General features: G+C 41.8%; 8 protein-coding genes across 8 annotated transcripts; 3 read left to right on the top strand and 5 right to left on the bottom strand.

Annotated features, from left to right (window-relative positions):
• Positions 1–157: 157 nt before the first annotated feature.
• CANTADRAFT_27573 (uncharacterized protein) lies at positions 158–1016 on the bottom strand. Its single transcript, XM_020208151.1, has one exon. The coding sequence runs from the start codon at positions 934–936 to the stop codon at positions 262–264; it is 675 nt and encodes a 224-aa protein (XP_020061923.1). The 5' UTR covers positions 937–1016; the 3' UTR covers positions 158–261.
• Positions 1017–1808: 792 nt separating this feature from the next.
• On the top strand, positions 1809–2760 carry CANTADRAFT_27572 (uncharacterized protein). The gene has a single exon (XM_020208150.1). The coding sequence runs from the start codon at positions 1929–1931 to the stop codon at positions 2493–2495; it is 567 nt and encodes a 188-aa protein (XP_020061922.1). The 5' UTR covers positions 1809–1928; the 3' UTR covers positions 2496–2760.
• Positions 2761–2804: 44 nt separating this feature from the next.
• On the bottom strand, positions 2805–7194 carry CSC25 (Ras family guanine nucleotide exchange factor). The gene has a single exon (XM_020208149.1). It carries the CDS (start codon positions 7008–7010, stop codon positions 2925–2927), a length of 4086 nt encoding a protein of 1361 aa, XP_020061921.1. The 5' UTR covers positions 7011–7194; the 3' UTR covers positions 2805–2924.
• A 336-nt stretch (positions 7195–7530) lies between these two features.
• Positions 7531–8478, top strand: PEP8 (retromer subunit; the record flags this gene model as incomplete). The annotated part of the gene is made up of 1 exon (XM_020207041.1): positions 7531–8478. The coding sequence occupies one exon, from the start codon at positions 7531–7533 to the stop codon at positions 8476–8478; it is 948 nt and encodes a 315-aa protein (XP_020061920.1).
• A 997-nt stretch (positions 8479–9475) lies between these two features.
• Positions 9476–10720, top strand: CANTADRAFT_92383 (uncharacterized protein; the record flags this gene model as incomplete). Its single annotated transcript, XM_020211939.1, has 2 exons — positions 9476–9510; positions 9544–10720. 2 exons carry the CDS (start codon positions 9476–9478, stop codon positions 10718–10720), a joined length of 1212 nt encoding a protein of 403 aa, XP_020061919.1.
• Positions 10496–11705, bottom strand: URA3 (orotidine-5'-phosphate decarboxylase). The gene has a single exon (XM_020208148.1). It carries the CDS (start codon positions 11681–11683, stop codon positions 10883–10885), a length of 801 nt encoding a protein of 266 aa, XP_020061918.1. The 5' UTR covers positions 11684–11705; the 3' UTR covers positions 10496–10882.
• An 840-nt stretch (positions 11706–12545) lies between these two features.
• CANTADRAFT_27567 (pirin family protein) lies at positions 12546–13765 on the bottom strand. Its single transcript, XM_020208147.1, has one exon. The coding sequence runs from the start codon at positions 13655–13657 to the stop codon at positions 12680–12682; it is 978 nt and encodes a 325-aa protein (XP_020061917.1). The 5' UTR covers positions 13658–13765; the 3' UTR covers positions 12546–12679.
• A 624-nt stretch (positions 13766–14389) lies between these two features.
• GEA2 (Arf family guanine nucleotide exchange factor) lies at positions 14390–19308 on the bottom strand. The gene has a single exon (XM_020208146.1). It carries the CDS (start codon positions 19067–19069, stop codon positions 14510–14512), a length of 4560 nt encoding a protein of 1519 aa, XP_020061916.1. The 5' UTR covers positions 19070–19308; the 3' UTR covers positions 14390–14509.
• Between the last annotated feature and the right edge of the window lie 434 nt (positions 19309–19742).

Raw genomic sequence — 19742 nt, 5'->3', positions numbered from 1 at the left:
CATTGTCAGAAATGCAATTTGAACGAACATAGATATACTTATAGAATAAATGACCTTGTATGTATTATATTGTAGCCGGGTGTAAATAGTAACTGTGCCTAATTTATGCCTTACTGGTTTTTTGTTTGCACCTTGTATATTTCTATAACTTGTGGCTTCTATAGATCTTTTCCAGTTTTTCTCTTTATCGGGAGATTCTTACTGTTAATCTTATCTATTTTATTATTTTGGATTTGTATATAAGCGAAGAACCAGTCCCATCTAAGTAGTATCCCATTTCAAATCGAATCTACCTTCTGGGATTTCGAATTCTTCGATTGCCTTCAACACTTCCTCAGCAGTGTTGGCAACCTTGATGATCTCACCGTTCTTGGCACTGACAAACTCGTTGGCGATGGCCTCTTCGATAAACTTCAAAAAGCTGTCATAGAATCCATCGGTGTTGAAAATTACAATAGGCTTGTTATGAATATTTAATTGAAACCAAGTAACCACTTCCATCAATTCTTCCAACGTGCCGTATCCACCTGGTAAGGCGACGAAGGCATCTGCCTCTTCGCCCATCAAGCGTTTTCTGGTGTGCATGTCCTTGACCAAGGTGGTTTTACCATATTCCTTGGAGTCTGGAAGTGGAGTGGATCCGTCGTGGTTATCGATGGATTCCTTTATCTTCTTGTTCACCTCATCACTTTCGTCCGTTCTTTCTCTGGAGATCAATGCTTCAGGAATGATTCCATGAACATACCCTCCGTTGGTAGCACACGCTCTAGCCACGGTGCCCATGAGTCCTGTCGACCCACCACCGTAGACCAAGCCCCAGTTTCTAGCGGCCATCGACTCGCCCAACTCTTTGGCCTTATCAGCAAATGAGGGTTTGGCTCCGAAGGATGAACCGCAGAACACGCATACGGTCTTAATTGGTGTAGAGGTTGTCATTGTTAAAATATGGGTGGTATGGGATAGTTGAGGATGTAGTCGAGTTGTGATGTGTTATCTAAGCAATAGATGACGGTTTCACTCAGATATCTGCAAGGAAGTCAGGGTGATTTTATACTCCACTGATTGAGTCACGTTTGGGACTCCGCGGGGCCCCGACATGACCGGGTTGCGAAACTTGTGATAGCGGGTTAGAAACGTGCAAGATCAGCACATCCAAGGATGTCCAGCACAGAAAACGAAGAGGCTTATGCTCCAGCTTGCACCTGGACGGGTTTGGGCTTTTTATAGTGTATACAAAGATCATAGACCGCTAAAGGTCTTCCATAGGAAGCAGTTGCCATTTGTCGCGATTGAGTCATGGCATGGGGCTGCCACGTGTCATGTGACCTTTTCTCGGTCTGGGCGACTGCATTCAAGGACTCCTGCATCGCTGACGGCTCGGGACACACCCACGCCTTCCACGATGGGGCCCTGTGTGTACCGAAGGGCCCAAAAGGACACGGTTGCCCCACGTGACCGGCTGCGGGTAGTGTTCGCTAGCGTCCGCGCGCGTCAGTTCCTGTCGCGAGCCGAGGGTGCCATGACAATTTAGCTGCAACTATTGTTCGATACGCGGTCAGACACCAGCGACAGCATCGTGTAGCATTGTCCTGGTGACATGGCCGAGAGATAGGCAGGTGGCCAGGACCCCACAAAGCACCGCAGTCCCAGGCAGTGCTGGCGTGCGCTGACTGAACGGTTGGCGCCCCACAGGGCCCAACAGCTCGGCCACCACAACGGTATTATTGGCAGGACCAAACGCGAAAACCTAAAAGAGACGAAACCATAATTGGCAAGGAAAATTAGCTATAAACATATAGAACCACCCGCGTATAGCCAAAACGAATTACTCAACTGTCGTTGACGCTAATCCAGTGCATCTTCTGAAACATCAGTAGAGTTTGATACCACACCGTTGAAGCCTCGAGTTAGTTAGTCCAGTTGCGGTGATGCCCACCCAGAAATTGTTTAGCCAGCTCGATGGCCTTTTGGCCGATGAGTTCGACTTTGATTCCAGCATAGATTCCTACGAGGACGAAGCCTACGACTCGTGCTCCACCCAAGACGAACACCAATTCCTGCGCAACAACAGCACCAAGTCCAACAGCACTCTCCTTTCGGCAGTGACATGCCACTCTACAGAAACTGCCTCCACAGAGATTTCCTCGTCCTCGACTTACAGACAGAAATCCACCGCCTATAACCACCAGCCATATCAATTCCAGAAACAGGCCGACCAGCCCAAGTTTATGCCCTACTCGGAGAAGACCCACCAGGAAGCAGTGACAAAATCAATCAGGTTGCACCGAAATCTACACCAGCAAGACGCAAACTTGAATAATATATTGGATTGTCTCCACGACATGTCCATCCAAGAAGATGCGCGATTGAACCAGATGTTGCAATCCGTCATAGAGGATATCCAAACATCCGTCCCGCACAATACCCACACCATTGAAAACTTCAAGCTCCAATTCAATCGGGTCAAGGGTCCTAGTAAGAGCTACTCACACTGAAAATACAGGCTTGCCTCGCCACACATTGCGTCAACAGGTTGAGGTGTTCCTTCCCCACACACTTTCCTTTATGAAGACTATTAGGCAAAAACTAATTCAAACTGTACATTACCACTTCAAGATTGCCCTTGACAGATTCTTAATTTTTATGGTTCACGTTTCACAATCATTTCATTCATTTCTCCTCGCATATTACTACCTTAGTCATTATTAAGTAGTAGAATTGGTTCTGATATCCAATGCTCTATTTATGTCTGAATTATTCTATACATACCATTTCAATATATTATATGAAGATTAGTGTAACTTATTTATTTACTGTATTTAATCGTGTTCTATGATGACTAGTATATATTTATTCATTCCTGTATTGAACTTTAATTAAAAATCTTCGGACTAGCGTTAATTATTCACATATTGCAAAGCTCCTTAGGTTGCTTTGAATGCGAAACTGCTTAGGGTATTCGATACCTTTTGGTTTTTGATGTGCAGTGCTATACTTTGATGATGGCTGTGACTGGTACTAGATGAATGTCCGGATTTACTTGAAGTACTGTTTGAATTAGTGCTTGTAGTCTGTACAACTTCTCTTGGCTCCAAGTTTAATGAAAGCTGATATTGTTCTTCAATTGTTGGACATTTGTCAAACCAAGAATCGAGATACTTTTGGATTTCCAGTACCTCTTGGAAATTGAATCCAGTAGTTTTGAACTTGTCGATCCCCGTGACAATCTCACAAGTTTTAGCTCTCTTGGCAAAATTTGTCATTCTTGTTCTGTTCATCAAATAATCCGGATTACCATGGTACACAAAGGTAAGATCACTCAATGTAACTCCAAAGAAAGGTACACATGGTTCCGATCCAACAAACTTAAGAACATCACGGTATTCGTTAAAGTTTCTAGAAGAGTTCATTAATTTGTTCATATTTTGAAGATGTGTAAGTGCATCGGCATTTAAAAATTTCCAAGTCTTCTTAAGTCTGTGGATTGGGGAAGAGTATAAGGCCGAAATGATTGCCGTCATAGAAGAGAAATTGTTGTATTGACGACATTTTTCTGCAACTTGCACGAAGTACCTAATGATTTGAACTCTCTTTCTTGTTTCAGTTTTTCTGAGAATCATGTAAGCAACGTAATTTGTTAACTGATTGGATGCCTTGATAAATGCGGTAATATGATCGGTGGGTTCATTCAAACCTGACTTCTTACCCCAGACCTTTGCCAAACATGCAAACTTAGTAATTTTGGAATACAATTTGAATTCTCTGAGTGTCAACTGCCTAGCGAGCTCAATGTAGTCAATATCAAGTAGCTTAATTTTCTTCATTAAGGAGCCCTTGGTCAATGGTGCAGGAGGCTTGATCTTTGGGATAACAGGTTTCCGTTCAATGTACACTTGTTCACCATTCATTAAACGTACCAAGTTGTTAGCTAGTTGTTTTCCAACACTATAGTTTTGAACCGTTCCTGAGTGCGCAAAAGATAACCACTTTTTTACTACCAGCTCATTGTAGTAAGAGTCACACCAGTGCTTCTCAACAAGAAGCTTCATGATATTCATAACTCTTAACCTGATGGTATTTTGTTTCTTGGAGATCCAGGTATTATATTCTTCATAACTCAAGCCTTCGGGGGCTTCAATGTTGAAACGATTTATCAAAAGTCCAATGAACTCGCCCAATGTCATTATAGTGGCAAATGTTAACAAAAAGGAGGCATTGAAGTTCGAATCAAACATATCATGATGTGTCAAGTGCGAGATTAATGCCTCTTTTGTTCCTCCCTTGATATTACCCTTCATATCTAATAAAAGATCAAACTCGTCATCACCTTCCAAGTACCATGGTGTATCTGTAGATTTCTTTTGGCCTCCACTATAGTACGAATCTCCCTCTTCGGATTTTGTGGAAAGTATAGTATTGTTTCTTTCTATCATCAAAAGCTGAACATTGAAATCATCATGCATAACTCTTGTAGCATAGTTAAGAATCGTCTCTCTCTCATCAATTAATTGTTGAATAATGGTCAACATGTCCTTAAAGAAGTTGATTCCATCTTTGATATGACCTGACATCAATGTATCAGGGTTGAGTGCAATCGCATTCCCTTTAGACTCGTTGACCTGATCCGAAAGAATATTGGTGAGCAATAATGCAGCTTTCTCCGTGGGTATCTTTAGAATATCACGATTGTACAACACTGGATCCTCCTCCTTTAGACTCCTGAATACCTCAGGATCGTCAAGTGTGAGAGATTGAGTGCACATTATGATTTTTAAGATCAAGTCATGAAACTGTTGCTTCAACTGGAAAAAGTCCAACACAACAGGATAATCAAAAGTTAAAGGACTTGATGAAGTAGAATAGGAAGAAAAGTCCTCAAGATTTTTCTTCTCCAAGCGTTCTTTCACTACTTCAGGATCTTCTTCATCTGAGGAATATCTTTTGATCAAACAGAAAACTGTGAAATCAAAGGACTCAATCAAGTCTACCATTGAACTGGCATGATTCAAAAACTTATAAATAAGTCTCAAAATTTGTGTGTTTCTCTCACCTTTCAACGCATCATTAAAGTACAAATGCTGGACCTCAGGGTCCAAATACTTCAACGTTTCTCTACTAAGGGCAGTCATCTCTTCAGTATCATGAAGTATCGAATCATATGCCTGATTATCAATGATTACTTTGGAATGGTATCTGTTCTTCTTATCATCTCCACTAACATTGAGAGCGGGATTCTTCGAAGCAAAGAACGGGTTGCACCAATTACCCCCATTAAATTCATCTGTGATGAACCGTGGGTAAACCTGGGGCAAGATATCATATCTGTCTTCTCCTTCATCCTCTGATGCATCAGAACCGTCGTAATCGGACCGGCGAACTTTCTTATTCACGGTTAGTTTCAAGAAAATCTTTGTTAAAGATGTCATATTATGCTTGAGATTTTCAACTTCGAATTCAATTTGCTGGAAGTAAGTAACAAATTCTTGATCATCATTCAATGTCAACCGTTGCAAATTAGATGAAATAGAATTGAGATTGTTATTGGGGCCCACAAGGTTACTCCCTTCTGAATTCTGTCTTAAAGTTGATAAGGACGAACCCGTAGATTCAGCAACACTAGATCCATATCTTCCACCACCAGTGGATCTGTTGAGTTTTGTGATATCCATACTGAATAATTGGTCCTCGGAAGTAGCTTGAGAATAATGCATGACACTCAAATGGAGAATTCCATTAATGTAAACCTGGACAAAAGATCCAGCTATTTTCTTCAATTTTCTCCTGATGGACTTTTCATACTTCGTGTTTATAAAATCATCTTGTGCTAATCTTGAGGCTGAAAAAACCAATGATATTAACTTATGCAACTTGAAAAAATGGGTACTGAACAACAGTTTATTGTAGTCCTTTAAAGCCTTGAAAGACAAGTCCAACAAATAGAGGAATTCTTCTTTCACCTCACTCCATTTCGACAAATCTGAATGTTGTTTATAAAATAGGTTTTCAGTAGCAAAGAATGGCTGGGAAAATTTATGAAAAGATGAAGCCCCAGAACTTTGAGAATTCATTGATGATGCGTTGGAATCTCTTTTCAAAGGATCAAACGATGAGTTTTGTCTTGCACCAAGCAAATTGTTGGACTCAGCACCACTGTTATTGGTGCCTTCTTCTATAGTAATTATTGGCTTATTACTCAAGGCCACTTTGGATGGAATTTCTATGTTCGCTGGAAAGTTTGAATCATCAAAAGTAAGGTATGGAATGGACTCACAGTAAATATCTAATGCTTCACAGTAGAAGATAGAATCACCACCAGTGGTGCATTTGGGGACCCATGTGACAGTTTTATTGTGCTTCAGCTTATATTCGTCCAGTAATCTTTCTGCTTCATCCAAGTCAGTGTACTCAACGCTGTCGGTGATGTCGCCAGGCCCAAGTAGATGTGACAAGCTTCGTTGGGTTAAGGGTGTTTGGTGAGACTGCTGGGAAGGTGTGGATGATTGGTGTGAGGGCGTCAAAGACGTATTTATCTTAGAATCTGAAGGTATACTAGTCTCCGAGCTAGCAAAACTCACTACAGAGTTCTTTCTGGATGCCGTAGCGGGCGAGTTTTTCTCAGAATCAATGAAGTTCTTCTGGAGAAGGCTTGTGAAAGAAGGAATTAACACGTTGGCTGCGGTATTCGCCGCAGTTATGGAATCGATCTCCTTGTTACTTTTCAATTTGTTCAATACTGGTTGGACGTAGTTCACGGACCGCACATAGTTATGGGGGAACCAGCCTCTCTGGAGCTCATTGTTGGATATTACCACACCATCCCACCATCCTGTGTCGGACTTTGATAGTACGTATACAGTATCACCCAAGTTTAATGGAAGATGAGAAGGCTGGGTGCCTGGAAAATCATACAATGCGATCACAGTGTCGAGATGTTTCAACGGCTGGTCTGCCGTGGCGTTGGAGTCGTGAGGAGACACCACGTCTGGGGCGATTTCGTCCATGTAAGACATATTTGAACCACTGACAAACTCTATGCTAGTAAAGATCTTGCGATGAACGACTCACTCAGGTACTGGACTGTTGGTAGGAATAGCTAACAAGGTCGAGTTGGGTAGAAGACAATTGACACTAAGTATCGGCTTGAACGGGACCCTGGCTTTCGTGAACGTGAAAGCGCCGGTTAATGAACGCTCCTCTATTTGTCACTGCTCTGAGTAGGTAAAGACATGACATCCAGGGGGGCTCAACTGGAGGCAGGTAGTGCGCGATGCAGTCACGTGATCACGATTGGCGGAAGGTCTTCCTGGGCCAGCGTGGTGGGCGTTGTGGAAGAGGCTCCCGTACTGGATCAAGACGGCAGGGTCCGTCAGAACTGATGTGGACTTCTTGTGCTGTCTGGCATCGCTGGGTAAATACCTTCAAGAAATCTAAGTCACGTGATCAAAGTGCCGATCGTGGTGCGTTATCCAGGCAGTCTCAAGAAACAGATCCTACTTGAATCCAACCAATTGGGGTCGAACCGTCAGCAAAATGTCCATCTTCTTCAAAACTTCCCTAGACATTGAAATCCGGCTAGACAACGAGGACAACCGCAAGCATGTAGAAGTCAAGACAGCCCAAGGCAGGCTAGAAAAGCTACCCGTCTACAAGGATGGCGAGTCTGTCAAAGGAAACGTGATAATCCGAACCAAAGAAGGCAAGAAGGTGGAGCATTTTGGAATAAAGGTCCAATTACTCGGTGTCATTGAGACTAACATCGACGGATTAGTGACGTCGGAGTTCTTATCGCTAGCCACCGAATTATCCGCTCCTGCCCAATTGACCCACCAAGAAACATATCCCTTCGAATTCAAGAACGTGGAAAAGCAGTACGAGAGCTACAGAGGAAAAAATGCAAGATTGAGGTATTTCATCAAGGTCAATGTATCAAAGAAGTCGTCGTCGGATATCATCAGGGAGAAAGAGCTCTGGGTATACCAGTTCAGCAGTCCTCCTACATCGCTTCCAGCAGTCAACAATGCTCCAGAAAAGTCCAATTCACAAAATACTCCCTCCACCAGCACACCAACCGTCAAGATGGATGTTGGTATCGAGGATTGCTTGCACATTGAGTTTGAGTACCTGAAGTCCAGGTTCTCTTTGAAGGACGTGATAATTGGTAGAATATACTTTTTACTTGTGAGGTTGAAAATCAAACATATGGAGTTATCTTTGATCAAGAGAGAAACCGTCGGGGTGCCACCTAATCAGATAGTGGATAGCGAAACATTGATAAGATTTGAAATCATGGACGGTGCACCAATCAAGGGGGAAACAATACCAATACGGTTATTTTTGGGGGGATTCGACTTGATCCCCACTTACAAGGATATCAACAAAAAGTTTTCCACCAGAACGTACTTGTCGTTGGTGTTGATAGATGAAGATTCCAGAAGATACTTCAAACAAAGCGAGATTATTCTTTATAGAGAGGAGTAGAGGATGCAATGCAAAGCAAGAACAGTTTGAATACTGTTGTCTTGGAAGTTAAAGGGCTGACCGTGAAATTGTCCTGGAACTCAAGATGAAATGATCGAAGATAGGCATTTGAATACAATCCAAAATCACGATAGAGTCTGTTTGATACGAACTCAAAATACATGTTTTTCCTGGGGATTTCAGACCCGACTCCTTCAAGAATCCATATCGATACCATTTGGAACAAGCTAGTCGAACTGAAGATTAAAATAACTAGATTATAATAAGTATAGGATAAGCATTAAAAAACTTGCCGATCTAAAAAATCAACTAGATTATACTAAAAAAGGATATACATTGCAATACACCATCTCAGTGTGGTAGTAAATCTCTGTTGCCGTAGCTGTGCCATTTAATCGTCTTAAGTTCTAATGTATAAGCCCAGTCAATCTACGCGATCTACCATCGCATACTAGTTCTGTACGAAAAAATATAACGATAGCGATCTCAACCACACAACCAGTGATCATAGAATAGACCATTAAGGCATCAACCTAACTCCGTCGCTACTACAGAAGCTAAGAGGCTCATTGAGTGACAAAGACCCTCATCGCTCGTCAAGCAACTGTTTTCAGAGAATTACTCTATTGAGTACAGGCACCACATACAGTACCAGAGGCAAAGTCTCGAGGGCAAACATCACAGCACATTCCGTGGAAGACTATCCAGATCGGAAGTGACAAGTACTGAAGACAAAAGGAGTACAAGTGATTAGTCTCTTAAACAATTCATCCACTATAGAGATTGGTACAGAACAGTTCGTGGCCCAGTCAGCTACTTAGTAAACCTTTCCTTTGAAGAGGTTTAACATTTCATCGTTTAAGAATACAAACATCGGGGATCTTTATACCACCCCCAATATAGTTAGGACAACCACAACGAGGAAAACTACAACGATAAACACCTACAAATATTTCAGCAAGGCAATCTCCATTTCTTTTCCCACCTATCTGATCCAATGAGCCGACATAGTCCCCTTTCGTTATTTGCATCGTCTCCGATTCTTCTAGATACAACGCATGACAGCTTGGATCATGAAACTCACAAACTGACCAAAAACACGAACCAACAAGTTACCGTTTCTACAGCAGGTATCAGAGCACTAATCTACCAACTACAGGCATTGTACCTCAGAACACCAGTCAAGCTCTTTCGGCCCTCGAGATTCGACTACTTGGCCTATGTTAGAGAGCTTGCCAACAAGCATGATAATATCTTACAGAAACCATACAGCATCCGCACACACTCATCCATTGGAATGCTTATAAACGTGATCAAGAAAGAGGGCTGGAAGTTCATCCCAGAAAAGGTATTGCCACCATTAATTGCCAATTCCGCCACTGGATTAATTTTGTACGGTACTTATTTGGCTGCTCTCGATAATTACGACCAAGCCCACGAGAAAGAATCCAAGCACAGCTTCTACTACACTCCATTGGATACGTGGAAAGCGGGATTCATTGCAGGTGCTGCTCAATCATTGGCTGCTGCTCCGGTCGATGCCATATATACAAGACTGAATGCAGCAGAAATGTTAAATGGGGAACACCAAAACCTCTGGATATATGGATTGAAGAAGCTTAAAGAAGTGGGTTTGGTTGGGGTGTTTGCGGGATATGGGTTTTCATTAATAAAGGAGAGTCTCGGGTTTGCATTCTACTTTTCAACATTCGAAGTAGTCAAGACGCAAGGTTATAACTTAACGTACAGAATGATCACTACCTATCGAAGAATGAAGAACAATATAAGGAAGAAGCTACTGTTTTTATCCAGTGAAACTGAAGCTGAAATAGATGAAAGATTGGTACGATTGGAACAAACCCGACTGACCAAGATTTTGAAATCGTCGTTTATTTTGTTGGCAGGTGCATCTGCAGCCTTCTCGTTGTTGGCAGTGCAGTATCCTCTCACAAAGATACAGAAGATCCATCTTTCCAGACTAGAAGCGCTTGATATCTACAATTCATCCCACACACAGACAAGACCCCTCATAAAATTGTACTATAACTCATACATTGATACCTATAATCAGGTAATCAAATTAAAAACCAAATCCAAATTGACTTGGTTTGACATTGCATACAAAGGATTTGTGAGAAATGCGTTGACGGCAATTCCAGCCACATCCGTTGGACTTTTGGTTTTCGAAATCATGAGAACCAAACTAGCAGATAACTTTGACGAAGAAGCGTTCTCTTCGTGAGTATCTACCATCGATAAATGTATTCTCATGACTGACATCATGATCCTCGTTCTTACCTGGTTTTCTCAGATATACAGACCACCTGCTGAGAACTCCTGGCCTACATCTAGACTTGTACATAGGTTATAGCATTGAAGTTATTGTTATGTAGTTGGTGGTTAATCATTGACCAGTCTTTTTCAAGTAAGCGTTCCATCCAGCATCTCTGTATCTCTTACCTTCGACTTCTGGGTCTCTTCCATTACCAAACAAACCTCTTCCAACAATGATTATATCGGTACCCGTGGACACAACCTCGTCAACAGTTCTGTACTGTTGGCCCAAGGCATCACCCTTATCATCCAAACCAACACCTGGAGTCATGACAATCCAATCAAAGCCCTCTTCGGAACCACCCATGTCTCTTTGAGCAATGAACCCAATCACAAACTCTTTGTCGGTTTTGGCGATTTCAATGGTCTTATCAGTGTACTCACCGTATGCCAACGAGCCCTTCGAAGACAATTCAGCCAACATCAATAATCCTCTAGGCTCATCGGTGGTTTCTTTGGCAGCAGCCTTCAATCCCTGTACAATACCAGCACCAGTTATTCCGTGAGCATTGGTGATGTCTGACCATTGGGCAATCTTGTAAACACCACCGGAGTACTGAGATTTCACGGTATTGCCGATGTCTGCAAATTTACGATCTTCAAAGATCATGAACTGGTGCTTCTTGGCCAACTTGAGCAATGGCTCAATGGTACCTTCGTACGAGAAATCGTCGATGATGTCTATGTGGGTCTTGACCAAGCAGATGTATGGGCCAAGCTTGTCAATTAAGGACAAGAATTCATTGGTGGTTTTCACATCCACTGAAGCACACAAATTTGTCTTTTTGGAGTCCATGAGCCTGAACAATCTCTGGGCAACCGCAGAGTTGTGCACACTGGCACGGTCGGTGTAAGACTGGGTGTTGACCATGTTGGAATAGGGTTGATGAACTACTGGAGATCTGAGAAGAGATGAATAGTGAAATACATATTGAATTGGGCACGACCTGGCATCAAACAAGAGCCCTTGAGTCTTGATTTCTGGTGTAAGATAGCAATTTTTAGAATAATATCCTAATTAGGTATGTCTACTGCGTTGACCTGGCCAATATTGTGCCAATAATATTTTAGACCTTATACAGGGCGTAATTTTAATTTATTATATAAGAAGCTATGGAAGTCAATTTAAGCTTTTTGACTTGGAGAGACGTTTTCAGCAAGATCAAAATTGTTTAGAAAATCCCTACTGCAATTCATTTAGATCATCATAAACTAATCAAGCCATCGAACCCAAGAGCACTCATTAAACTTACTTATCAGAAAAGATAGTGAGAGTTACGTACTGTACTGCTAATCAATGAAAATTGAAGTTGGCCCTTCTCCGAAGCATTACCTAGGAAATTAATGCTCATTATATGGGAGTCTTGTAGAAGTTAACAATTTATTGATTTCTAATATTGAACATGATTTTGGAGCAATTGAACAGATTAAAGACCCTCGAATCGTGAATTGACCACCACTGTCAGCATCCAATTCCCAGAATTGAATGTGACCATGTCACCTATCAAAAATTGTGGGCAAGTGTGGGCAAGAAAGTTTGCACCTAGGCATTGGCCCCAAACTGACACCCATTAGAAGAAATAATTTCAGTTTCAAATGGTGAAATACGTTTTTAATTTGAGAACTTTAACATTATCCAGCAATTTGAGTGTCAGAAAAATGCCAATATTAGAACTCAAGTGTAGGTCTTGTGGTGTCTGATTTCTACAGTAATTTAATAATTGTAATACATTTTAATGGTATGGTACATAAGAGAATTAAACGGAATACGATCCTAAAATACAACTTTTAGTTACTTTGTAGAGTTAGTAACAATGCTAGTGGGACCTATTTGAGATCGGCCTGTGCAATATTCTTTGCCATTTTCTTACTTGTGCAGGGCCAAGTATGCTTGTTTGGTCTGTTCTCTCTTTTCCAAGTTACCGTCCAATGGACCCTCAATCATTTCTTTGGAGACACCATTGCTGATCAAAGACTCCCAGGATCTGAGGTTCTCGAACCCATTCTGGGCATATTGGTAGTCCACAAATGCCTTTTGGATACCGGCTTGAGAGGTGGCCACAAAAGGTCCATGTTGGACTATTTTCTGGTCCAACTTTTGGCCTCCGATAATCACGAATTCGATGTCGTCCCCAGATTCGGGGTTGACACCTTCCACGGCATCACCATCCACGCCGAAGAAGTGGTTGTGGTGCTGCTTGGCTTGGGTCTCGTTGTTAAGCACCAAGCTGTTTCCCTTCAACACGTACAAGAAGTAGTTGAAGTCTTTCTGGAGCTCTTGAGTGAAGTGGGACCCTGGCTTCATTTGATAGTAGTAGAAATTGACTGGGGTGTAGGCCAACTCCTTGACGGAGTCCACACCATAACTCTTTCCTGAGATGACTTTGACTGTGAGCTTTCCGTCTTGCTGCACCACTTCCGGAATCTCCCATGCTCTCAAGTCTCTGTATCTGGGTTCGACATTCTTCAAGTGTTCTGGCAAGTCGACCCACAATTGCAAGCCAACGGTAGGCGAGCCGTCTTCGTTGGGAATGGGCATTTCTGAGTGCACCACACCCTTTCCAGCAGTCATGAACTGGAGATCTCCAGCATAGAGAATCCCCTTGGAGCCTGTGAAGTCTTCGTGGGCCATGGCTCCATTCAAGATGTAGGTGATGGTTTCTTGGCCAGAGTGGGGGTGCTCTGGGAACCCATTGGTGCCTCCACTGGAGAAGTGGTCAAGCATGAGGAACGGGGTGAAGTTTCTGGCACTCATGCCTCCGATGGAACGACGGACACGAGCGCCAACGCCCTCTGATTGCTCCTGGGCGTGTACGATTTTGTTGACTGATCTTAAGGCTGGCATTGATGGGGATGTAATTGTTGAAAAAATTGTAGTTAGAAGCAATACCTTGCACACTTAGCACGTTTAAATAGGCGAGCCCAGCAAGCTGATCTTAGGTGGATGTCAGGCATTATTAAACCGGATGTAAGTCGTTACTAACGGTTAGTAAAGTCACGTGTAGAGGATCTCCGAAGGATCTGACACATGCGCTTAGTGATGGGTAAGCCCCGATAGGCTGAGACTGTAATACGAGAGATTGCGATGTCCTAGAAGGTTCCAGAAGTCTGGTGTGGGTCCCCAAGATGGGGGTAGCTTGCCGTCATTCTTCCTCTTGGTTCCTTGCTAGTAGACTGGTGGTCTTGGAGCTTTCCCTTTTGGTGCACTTCCCCTTACCAATCGCGCTTTTCGTTTACACGATTTTAGTAATGGGTGGAATGCAAGAAATGGCCGACCAGCTGTTGGTCCACAAGGAGGGATTGGTTGACCGCATTCCGGTGGATTGTCCGTAGTTGAGCATATTTAACTGTGAATGACATTGCAGTTCGTAAATACGAGGTTGCGTGCATTAACATCCGTACTACAGTAGCCTTGGGTTGGTCCCCATAACAGCATTCACTGAATAGCTGATAAAAAGATCACATGTTCGTTTAAGGTAGCCTGTTTCAGTGCTGTATGAAGGTCACAAATGAAGCATCACCAACCCCATAACAAATGATACTACAATAACGCTATATCTACAGACAACCGTCTTGCTAGTTCCTCTCTTAGTATATATTGATAATAACTTCCTCTAGAAGGTCTATAAATGGACAGTGTCCCCTGCCGGACACGAAGTTAAACTCACAACTCTAGTTCTGTACCTCCGCTATATATTCAAGCCTTTTCCTTTTCCTCATCTTGCTTTTCCAGTTGTTCTTTTTCTTCAACTTGTTCAACTTGTTCAACCTTGGTTTCTTGTGGCATTAAGGATGCTTGTAACTCAGGATTAACACCTTCAATCTTTTGCCACGTTGCGCTCCAAATCTCCTCTTTCTCTGGTGTGAGAATTCCGTTCGATTGCAAAACCAACACCATATTCTTAATAAGTTCGGAAACTGATTCTTTGAAGGCCACCTCCTGGTTAGATACCTTAGCCCCTTTCTCGTTCAAAGTGTTGATATGGTCCAAAATTCCTAGCCATACTTGGTTGATTTCTTCACCCTTGAAGTCATTAGAATACTTCAAAAACACTTTGCTGGTAAGTGAAAGAGTTTCCGATTGTGTCTTTACAAATCCCTTGGGGTCTGTTTGAAGTACCTCAATCTTTGAAAGTTCCGACAATAATGGGAACAATCCATACTCAAAAATACCATGTGGGGTAAGATGATCTGTAGTCTCGACTGAGAGGACAAGGAGCTGCAAGTTGCTCAATGCGAAACCTCTGACCTCACGGCATGGATTGAAACATTGGTGTGCTAACGCCTGTATCAAGGAGAATGAAAGATCATTGCTATTGAAATCCTCTCTCTGCACTATAGCTTGCAAATCATGGGTCAATGTGATAGATCTTTTGGAAACAACCACTAAATCTTCATAAAATGGATCGTCTATCTTGATTTGTTTAGCATCACTCTCCTGCTCAAATTGAGAGCCGATTGCCCCTGAGGATGAGATCTCATCCAACAATCCTAACACAAACATATAATTATCAGGGCTAATATCTTTCGGAGAGTTCTTAAGAAGTCCTTCCACGAAATCTAGGAGCTCTGGGGCTAAAATCTGAATAGACCCAAGCAATCTCAAAACTTTCCAGTAATCTTCGTCGTTTATGAGTTGACTGAAGCACCAACTTTCATGATCGATCAAAGACAATATTGGCTGGACTAACTGTGCACCCTGTTTGCTCAATATTTCCTTGTCGAACGTGTGAAGGTCAACAATGAGAGATTTAATGGTTGAAATATCAGAGGGTGTTTCAGTCTCCTTATTTTCAATTTTTCCATCAGTTACCTTCCTAAATAATAATAGTTTGTAACACAGCAATCTTAATTTATTCTTTGGTGAAATTTGTTCTGGATCGGACTTGCTCAAGACCTTTCTGAATAATGTGTCATCTTCAGCCAATAAGGCGAAGCACACACAGATTTCTAAAAGAAACAAGGTCTCTGTTTCGTAATATCTCTTAGATTCATCATTGTACTTGGGGAATGATTCTAATAAAAGTTCAACGAAAAGAGCCAAGTCACCTGGTGGACCACGCGAAATCATTTCGAAAATACTTGGAATATTGATAGATTTAACACAATCAATGGTAGACAACGTGGATTCTATCTCTTGGTCGGTGGGTTCAGGTGGTTGATCGGAGTACCCTTTCAAGAATGAAGAAAATGTTGATAAAAGACCAGACGAATTAACTGGCTTGGTCTTGTTGATGGTAAATCTTGGTCTGACCTTTGACAAAGAAGGAATTTTCAACTTCTTCTGGAAATCTGAGAACAAATTAGGCTCTAAAAGGCAATTCTCGAACAATTTGAAAATAATCTCAATAATTTTGCTCCATGATGGAGATATCTTACAATCATTCTTCTTGATCAATCTGAAAAGCACAACAACAGACAATTGAGCCTTGAAATCTCTACCGAACCAAACTGACATCTCACTGGTTGTGATAGTTTGTTGTTTCTCTTCCAATCTTATTTGAGTGACAGGAATTTCATCACGAAGGTCATCGGCAGATGGAGACGCAGATGCCCTTGAGGACACACCAGTTGAAGTTAAAGTAGTTAAGTCAGCCAAAAATCCAATCAATTTGTCGATAGAGCTTCCCAAGTTATAATATAAACATATGTTTGCACATTTGTCTATCGAGGACATTAATCTGGTAATGATGTGATCATCAGAAGCCTCTTTGAAGACACTTATGAGAGTAGAAATCAAAATCTCTATTATAGATTCGAATAACACTTTGTCAAATTGACAAACCTCTTCTGAGGAGTGTTCTGTCTCAATAGGTGAGCTCAATGCCTGTATTGAGATCAAATTGTTCCAAGTATCATCGAACCATTTATCAGTCCCATGATGCTCCTCCGGCATAATAATTTCTTTATCCTTAATTGTCTGGTAAATTTTGGCAAGATACCATTCAGGAAAATCTTTGCCGTTATAAACTCCTCTGAGATTCCGCTTGTAATCGTCTAACATCATTTGCTTCTTGACTTGAGGATTGTGCAAATCAGTGTTAAGCAAGATGATGGAGTAAGACAAGATAAAAACAGAATCCCTATCAGGACGAACGGGTTCTTGTATAGGTGCTTTTTGGGCAGACTCGTTTTTCTCATCTTTCTCTTCCTCACTTAATTTAACTGCGTTGGCATCACTTTCTGCTTGACACTCAACATATCTCTCGGCAAACAACTCAACGATTCTCTCAATTTGTTGAGACTCTCCCGGCAATCTGAAAGTTTTCAATAAAATTCTCAAGGCTTCATCAACTCTCATTTCAGCGAAATCAAACAATTTAATGAAACTTCTCAAGATTTCAATGCTAGATGGTTTGGCCAAGAATTCACCCAAAACTTTCTTGTTCAATCTACCGGACTTAGTGAAGAAAAAGTTTGCCAACTCTGGAATATTCTTTTGATCGCTAATGAACCCATTACTTTCCAATGCTTTAATTCCTTCCTTTGGTTTATCATTCAACAAATCAGCACATTTAATGAAGGAAGTTTTTTGATTCTTATTTTCAATTAATTGCGGAATTGGTAAGTCACTCAAATCTTTGTTCAAACCTTTGATTCTATCATTGACGCCACTGATGAATAGCAAAATGCTCTCTAAGCATATTGGTGGGACATTTTCAGTAGTAATGGTGGAAGACTCTGACAATGATAACTTACACAAGAACTCCAATAATTTTACCGCTAAGTCTGACTTGTCAAAATCACAGTCGTAATCGATAAACAAATTTGTGAAAAAAGTAGGGGATCTTGTCCACAATAAGGACAATGATTCAATTAACATCTCCTTAGAAATTGGATTTCTGCTTGAGACATTAGCATTCTTCAAGTTGTCGGTCTGTTTAGTATTCTTAGATGTTGATGGTAAGATTGATTGGGAAATCAAAGTCAAAGTAAGCTCTATTTGGGACTTCAAATGAGTTCCCAACATTATGGCTAAAGTCGAAAACAATTGCAATGATGCTTGCAATAATGCAGGGGAGTCTGTGGTAGTGATAATCTGTACAATATGCTTCGAGATGGGATCTGAAACCAAGCTTAGTAAAGATGGATGTTTAGGTATTTCTATACCTGAAACCTCAATAGCAGTGTTGATTAAATTCAAGGCAAAAACCCTGGTGCTTTCCATGTGTTGGTATTGGTTTGTGGGGGAAATCATTGAAATGAGTATACCCAAAAATTCGTTAATACAAATGATGTCATATGGTTCCTCGAGTTCACTCTTCGATGGCTCTTTGGGCTTGCTCGCTGGAGCGGTGCCTTGCTTATCAGTGGTATCCAGCTCCTCAGACCTGTTTTCTGAATCTTCCTGGACAGGGTGAATTTCAGGAACGGGAGTTCCCATAAGCGATTGTGCATATTCTGTTCCCCCTATAATATCCTCGGGTAATTGTGTATCATTGAAATTGGTTTGCAAGTCATCATTTTTTGACTCAGGTTTGATGTGCTTCAACTTAGTGAATATTCTGAAAGTTATGGAGATCATTGCCATTTCTGCAGCTCTTCTTAAAACCTCGTTTCTCTTTTTATTGCACGCTAATGATAAACACGTTTGGATAATTTCGGAAACAACCTCATTAGGTAACAAGTTTGACAATGGGCTCTCAATAATCTCCTCGAGCAAACGCAAAACCTTTAGCAAAACCGCATCATCTGAGTTTTGATCTGCAGCTTCAAAACGGCAATGAGTAAGCGATGAACTTATCTGGACCAAAGTGCTTTGCAAATTTTCCGACTTGTAAGATATGATCTCGTATTTCAAAAACTTTGAGATGGAATTTAATGCTAATGAAGTAATATGTCCTGAAGTGGACGACGATTTGACAGCAAGCAAGAAGGGCTGCAACAAGGTCAAGCTATCAATTTGGTAGATATCAACGGCATCTGTCAAGATGGCCCTGAGTTGTAGGAAGCTGGAGAAGAGTGGGTTGTCGCTGGTTGGTCTTACCCCATTATTTGATACACTGGATGATAATCCCAAACTATGGGTAAGTGATTCGTCCTCGCCAAAAATATCCCCTGCACCCAAAATGGCAGCCACTCCACTTTGGGACCACCGGGTGGACTTTCTCATCGCTGACGACAAGATCATACACTCGTTGATCATGAGGGTGATGGGGTCAATGCCAACCATGTTCGTAGTCTGATCCTGGTGGTGGTTGGCACGTACTTTGACGTGGGAAAAGCCAGGGGTAGGCGACTTAGACGACGGAGCCATGGGGAAGAAAGTTGTGTCTGGTCTGCGATGGAGACTTGTACTTTCTTTCAACGATCAACAGCGTGGTCAGTACTTTCTGGATGATTGAAATCAAGCAATATCCAGAAACAACAGCGCAAGCCGGTTGTGATTCGCGTAGATCGGTGTTGATCTCAGGGTCAATTCTGGCTCCTGAGTGTGGAAGGTGGAAGCAAACGGCAGGAACTCGATCTGAGGGTGTTCAAGGATAAATTGTCTTGCAATCTATACGCCAACCTTGCTTTAGGGTGGAAATCTAGCTAGTTTCAGCAAGAGTGAACAACACAATGTTTGTAGGCGGGCGAGGTTTTTTGACGTGTGCACTACTGATTGGTGCTGAGGAGCAGAATTGTTTCTGCCACTAATGTCAAGTAGATACGATAAGACATGCCTCGTGTTGTGGGCAGGCTGTAGAACATGCTGGTTTCAGTCTAAACTCCTCTTCAAACGATAGCATGAACTGTCAAATTAATACGCGTAGATTCGTGAGATGATTTTGGCTGGAACTGCCTGTGAAGATCGTAGACAATTCTACTCTGGGAAAGCTCCTCATTACTAGGGTATTGGCAGTAACTGTAATAACCTATAAACAATTCCGGTTGCTAAGTACGTGGGGAATTCCTCTCTGGTACACCGATATCGTTTACGATTATAT

The sequence above is a fragment of the Suhomyces tanzawaensis genome, assembly GCF_001661415.1.
Source record: "Suhomyces tanzawaensis NRRL Y-17324 unplaced genomic scaffold CANTAscaffold_9, whole genome shotgun sequence".
In the NCBI taxonomy this organism is placed as follows: Eukaryota; Fungi; Ascomycota; class Pichiomycetes; order Serinales; family Debaryomycetaceae; genus Suhomyces; species Suhomyces tanzawaensis.
This window is presented reverse-complemented; position numbering and strand designations above follow the sequence as displayed.

Coding starts and splice junctions, on each gene's coding strand:
- CANTADRAFT_27567 (XM_020208147.1), bottom strand. CDS start 13,657: ATGCCAGCCTTAAGATCAGTCAACAAAATCGTACACGCCCAGGAGCAA.
- CANTADRAFT_27573 (XM_020208151.1), bottom strand. CDS start 936: ATGACAACCTCTACACCAATTAAGACCGTATGCGTGTTCTGCGGTTCA.
- GEA2 (XM_020208146.1), bottom strand. CDS start 19,069: ATGGCTCCGTCGTCTAAGTCGCCTACCCCTGGCTTTTCCCACGTCAAA.
- CANTADRAFT_27572 (XM_020208150.1), top strand. CDS start 1,929: ATGCCCACCCAGAAATTGTTTAGCCAGCTCGATGGCCTTTTGGCCGAT.
- CSC25 (XM_020208149.1), bottom strand. CDS start 7,010: ATGTCTTACATGGACGAAATCGCCCCAGACGTGGTGTCTCCTCACGAC.
- URA3 (XM_020208148.1), bottom strand. CDS start 11,683: ATGGTCAACACCCAGTCTTACACCGACCGTGCCAGTGTGCACAACTCT.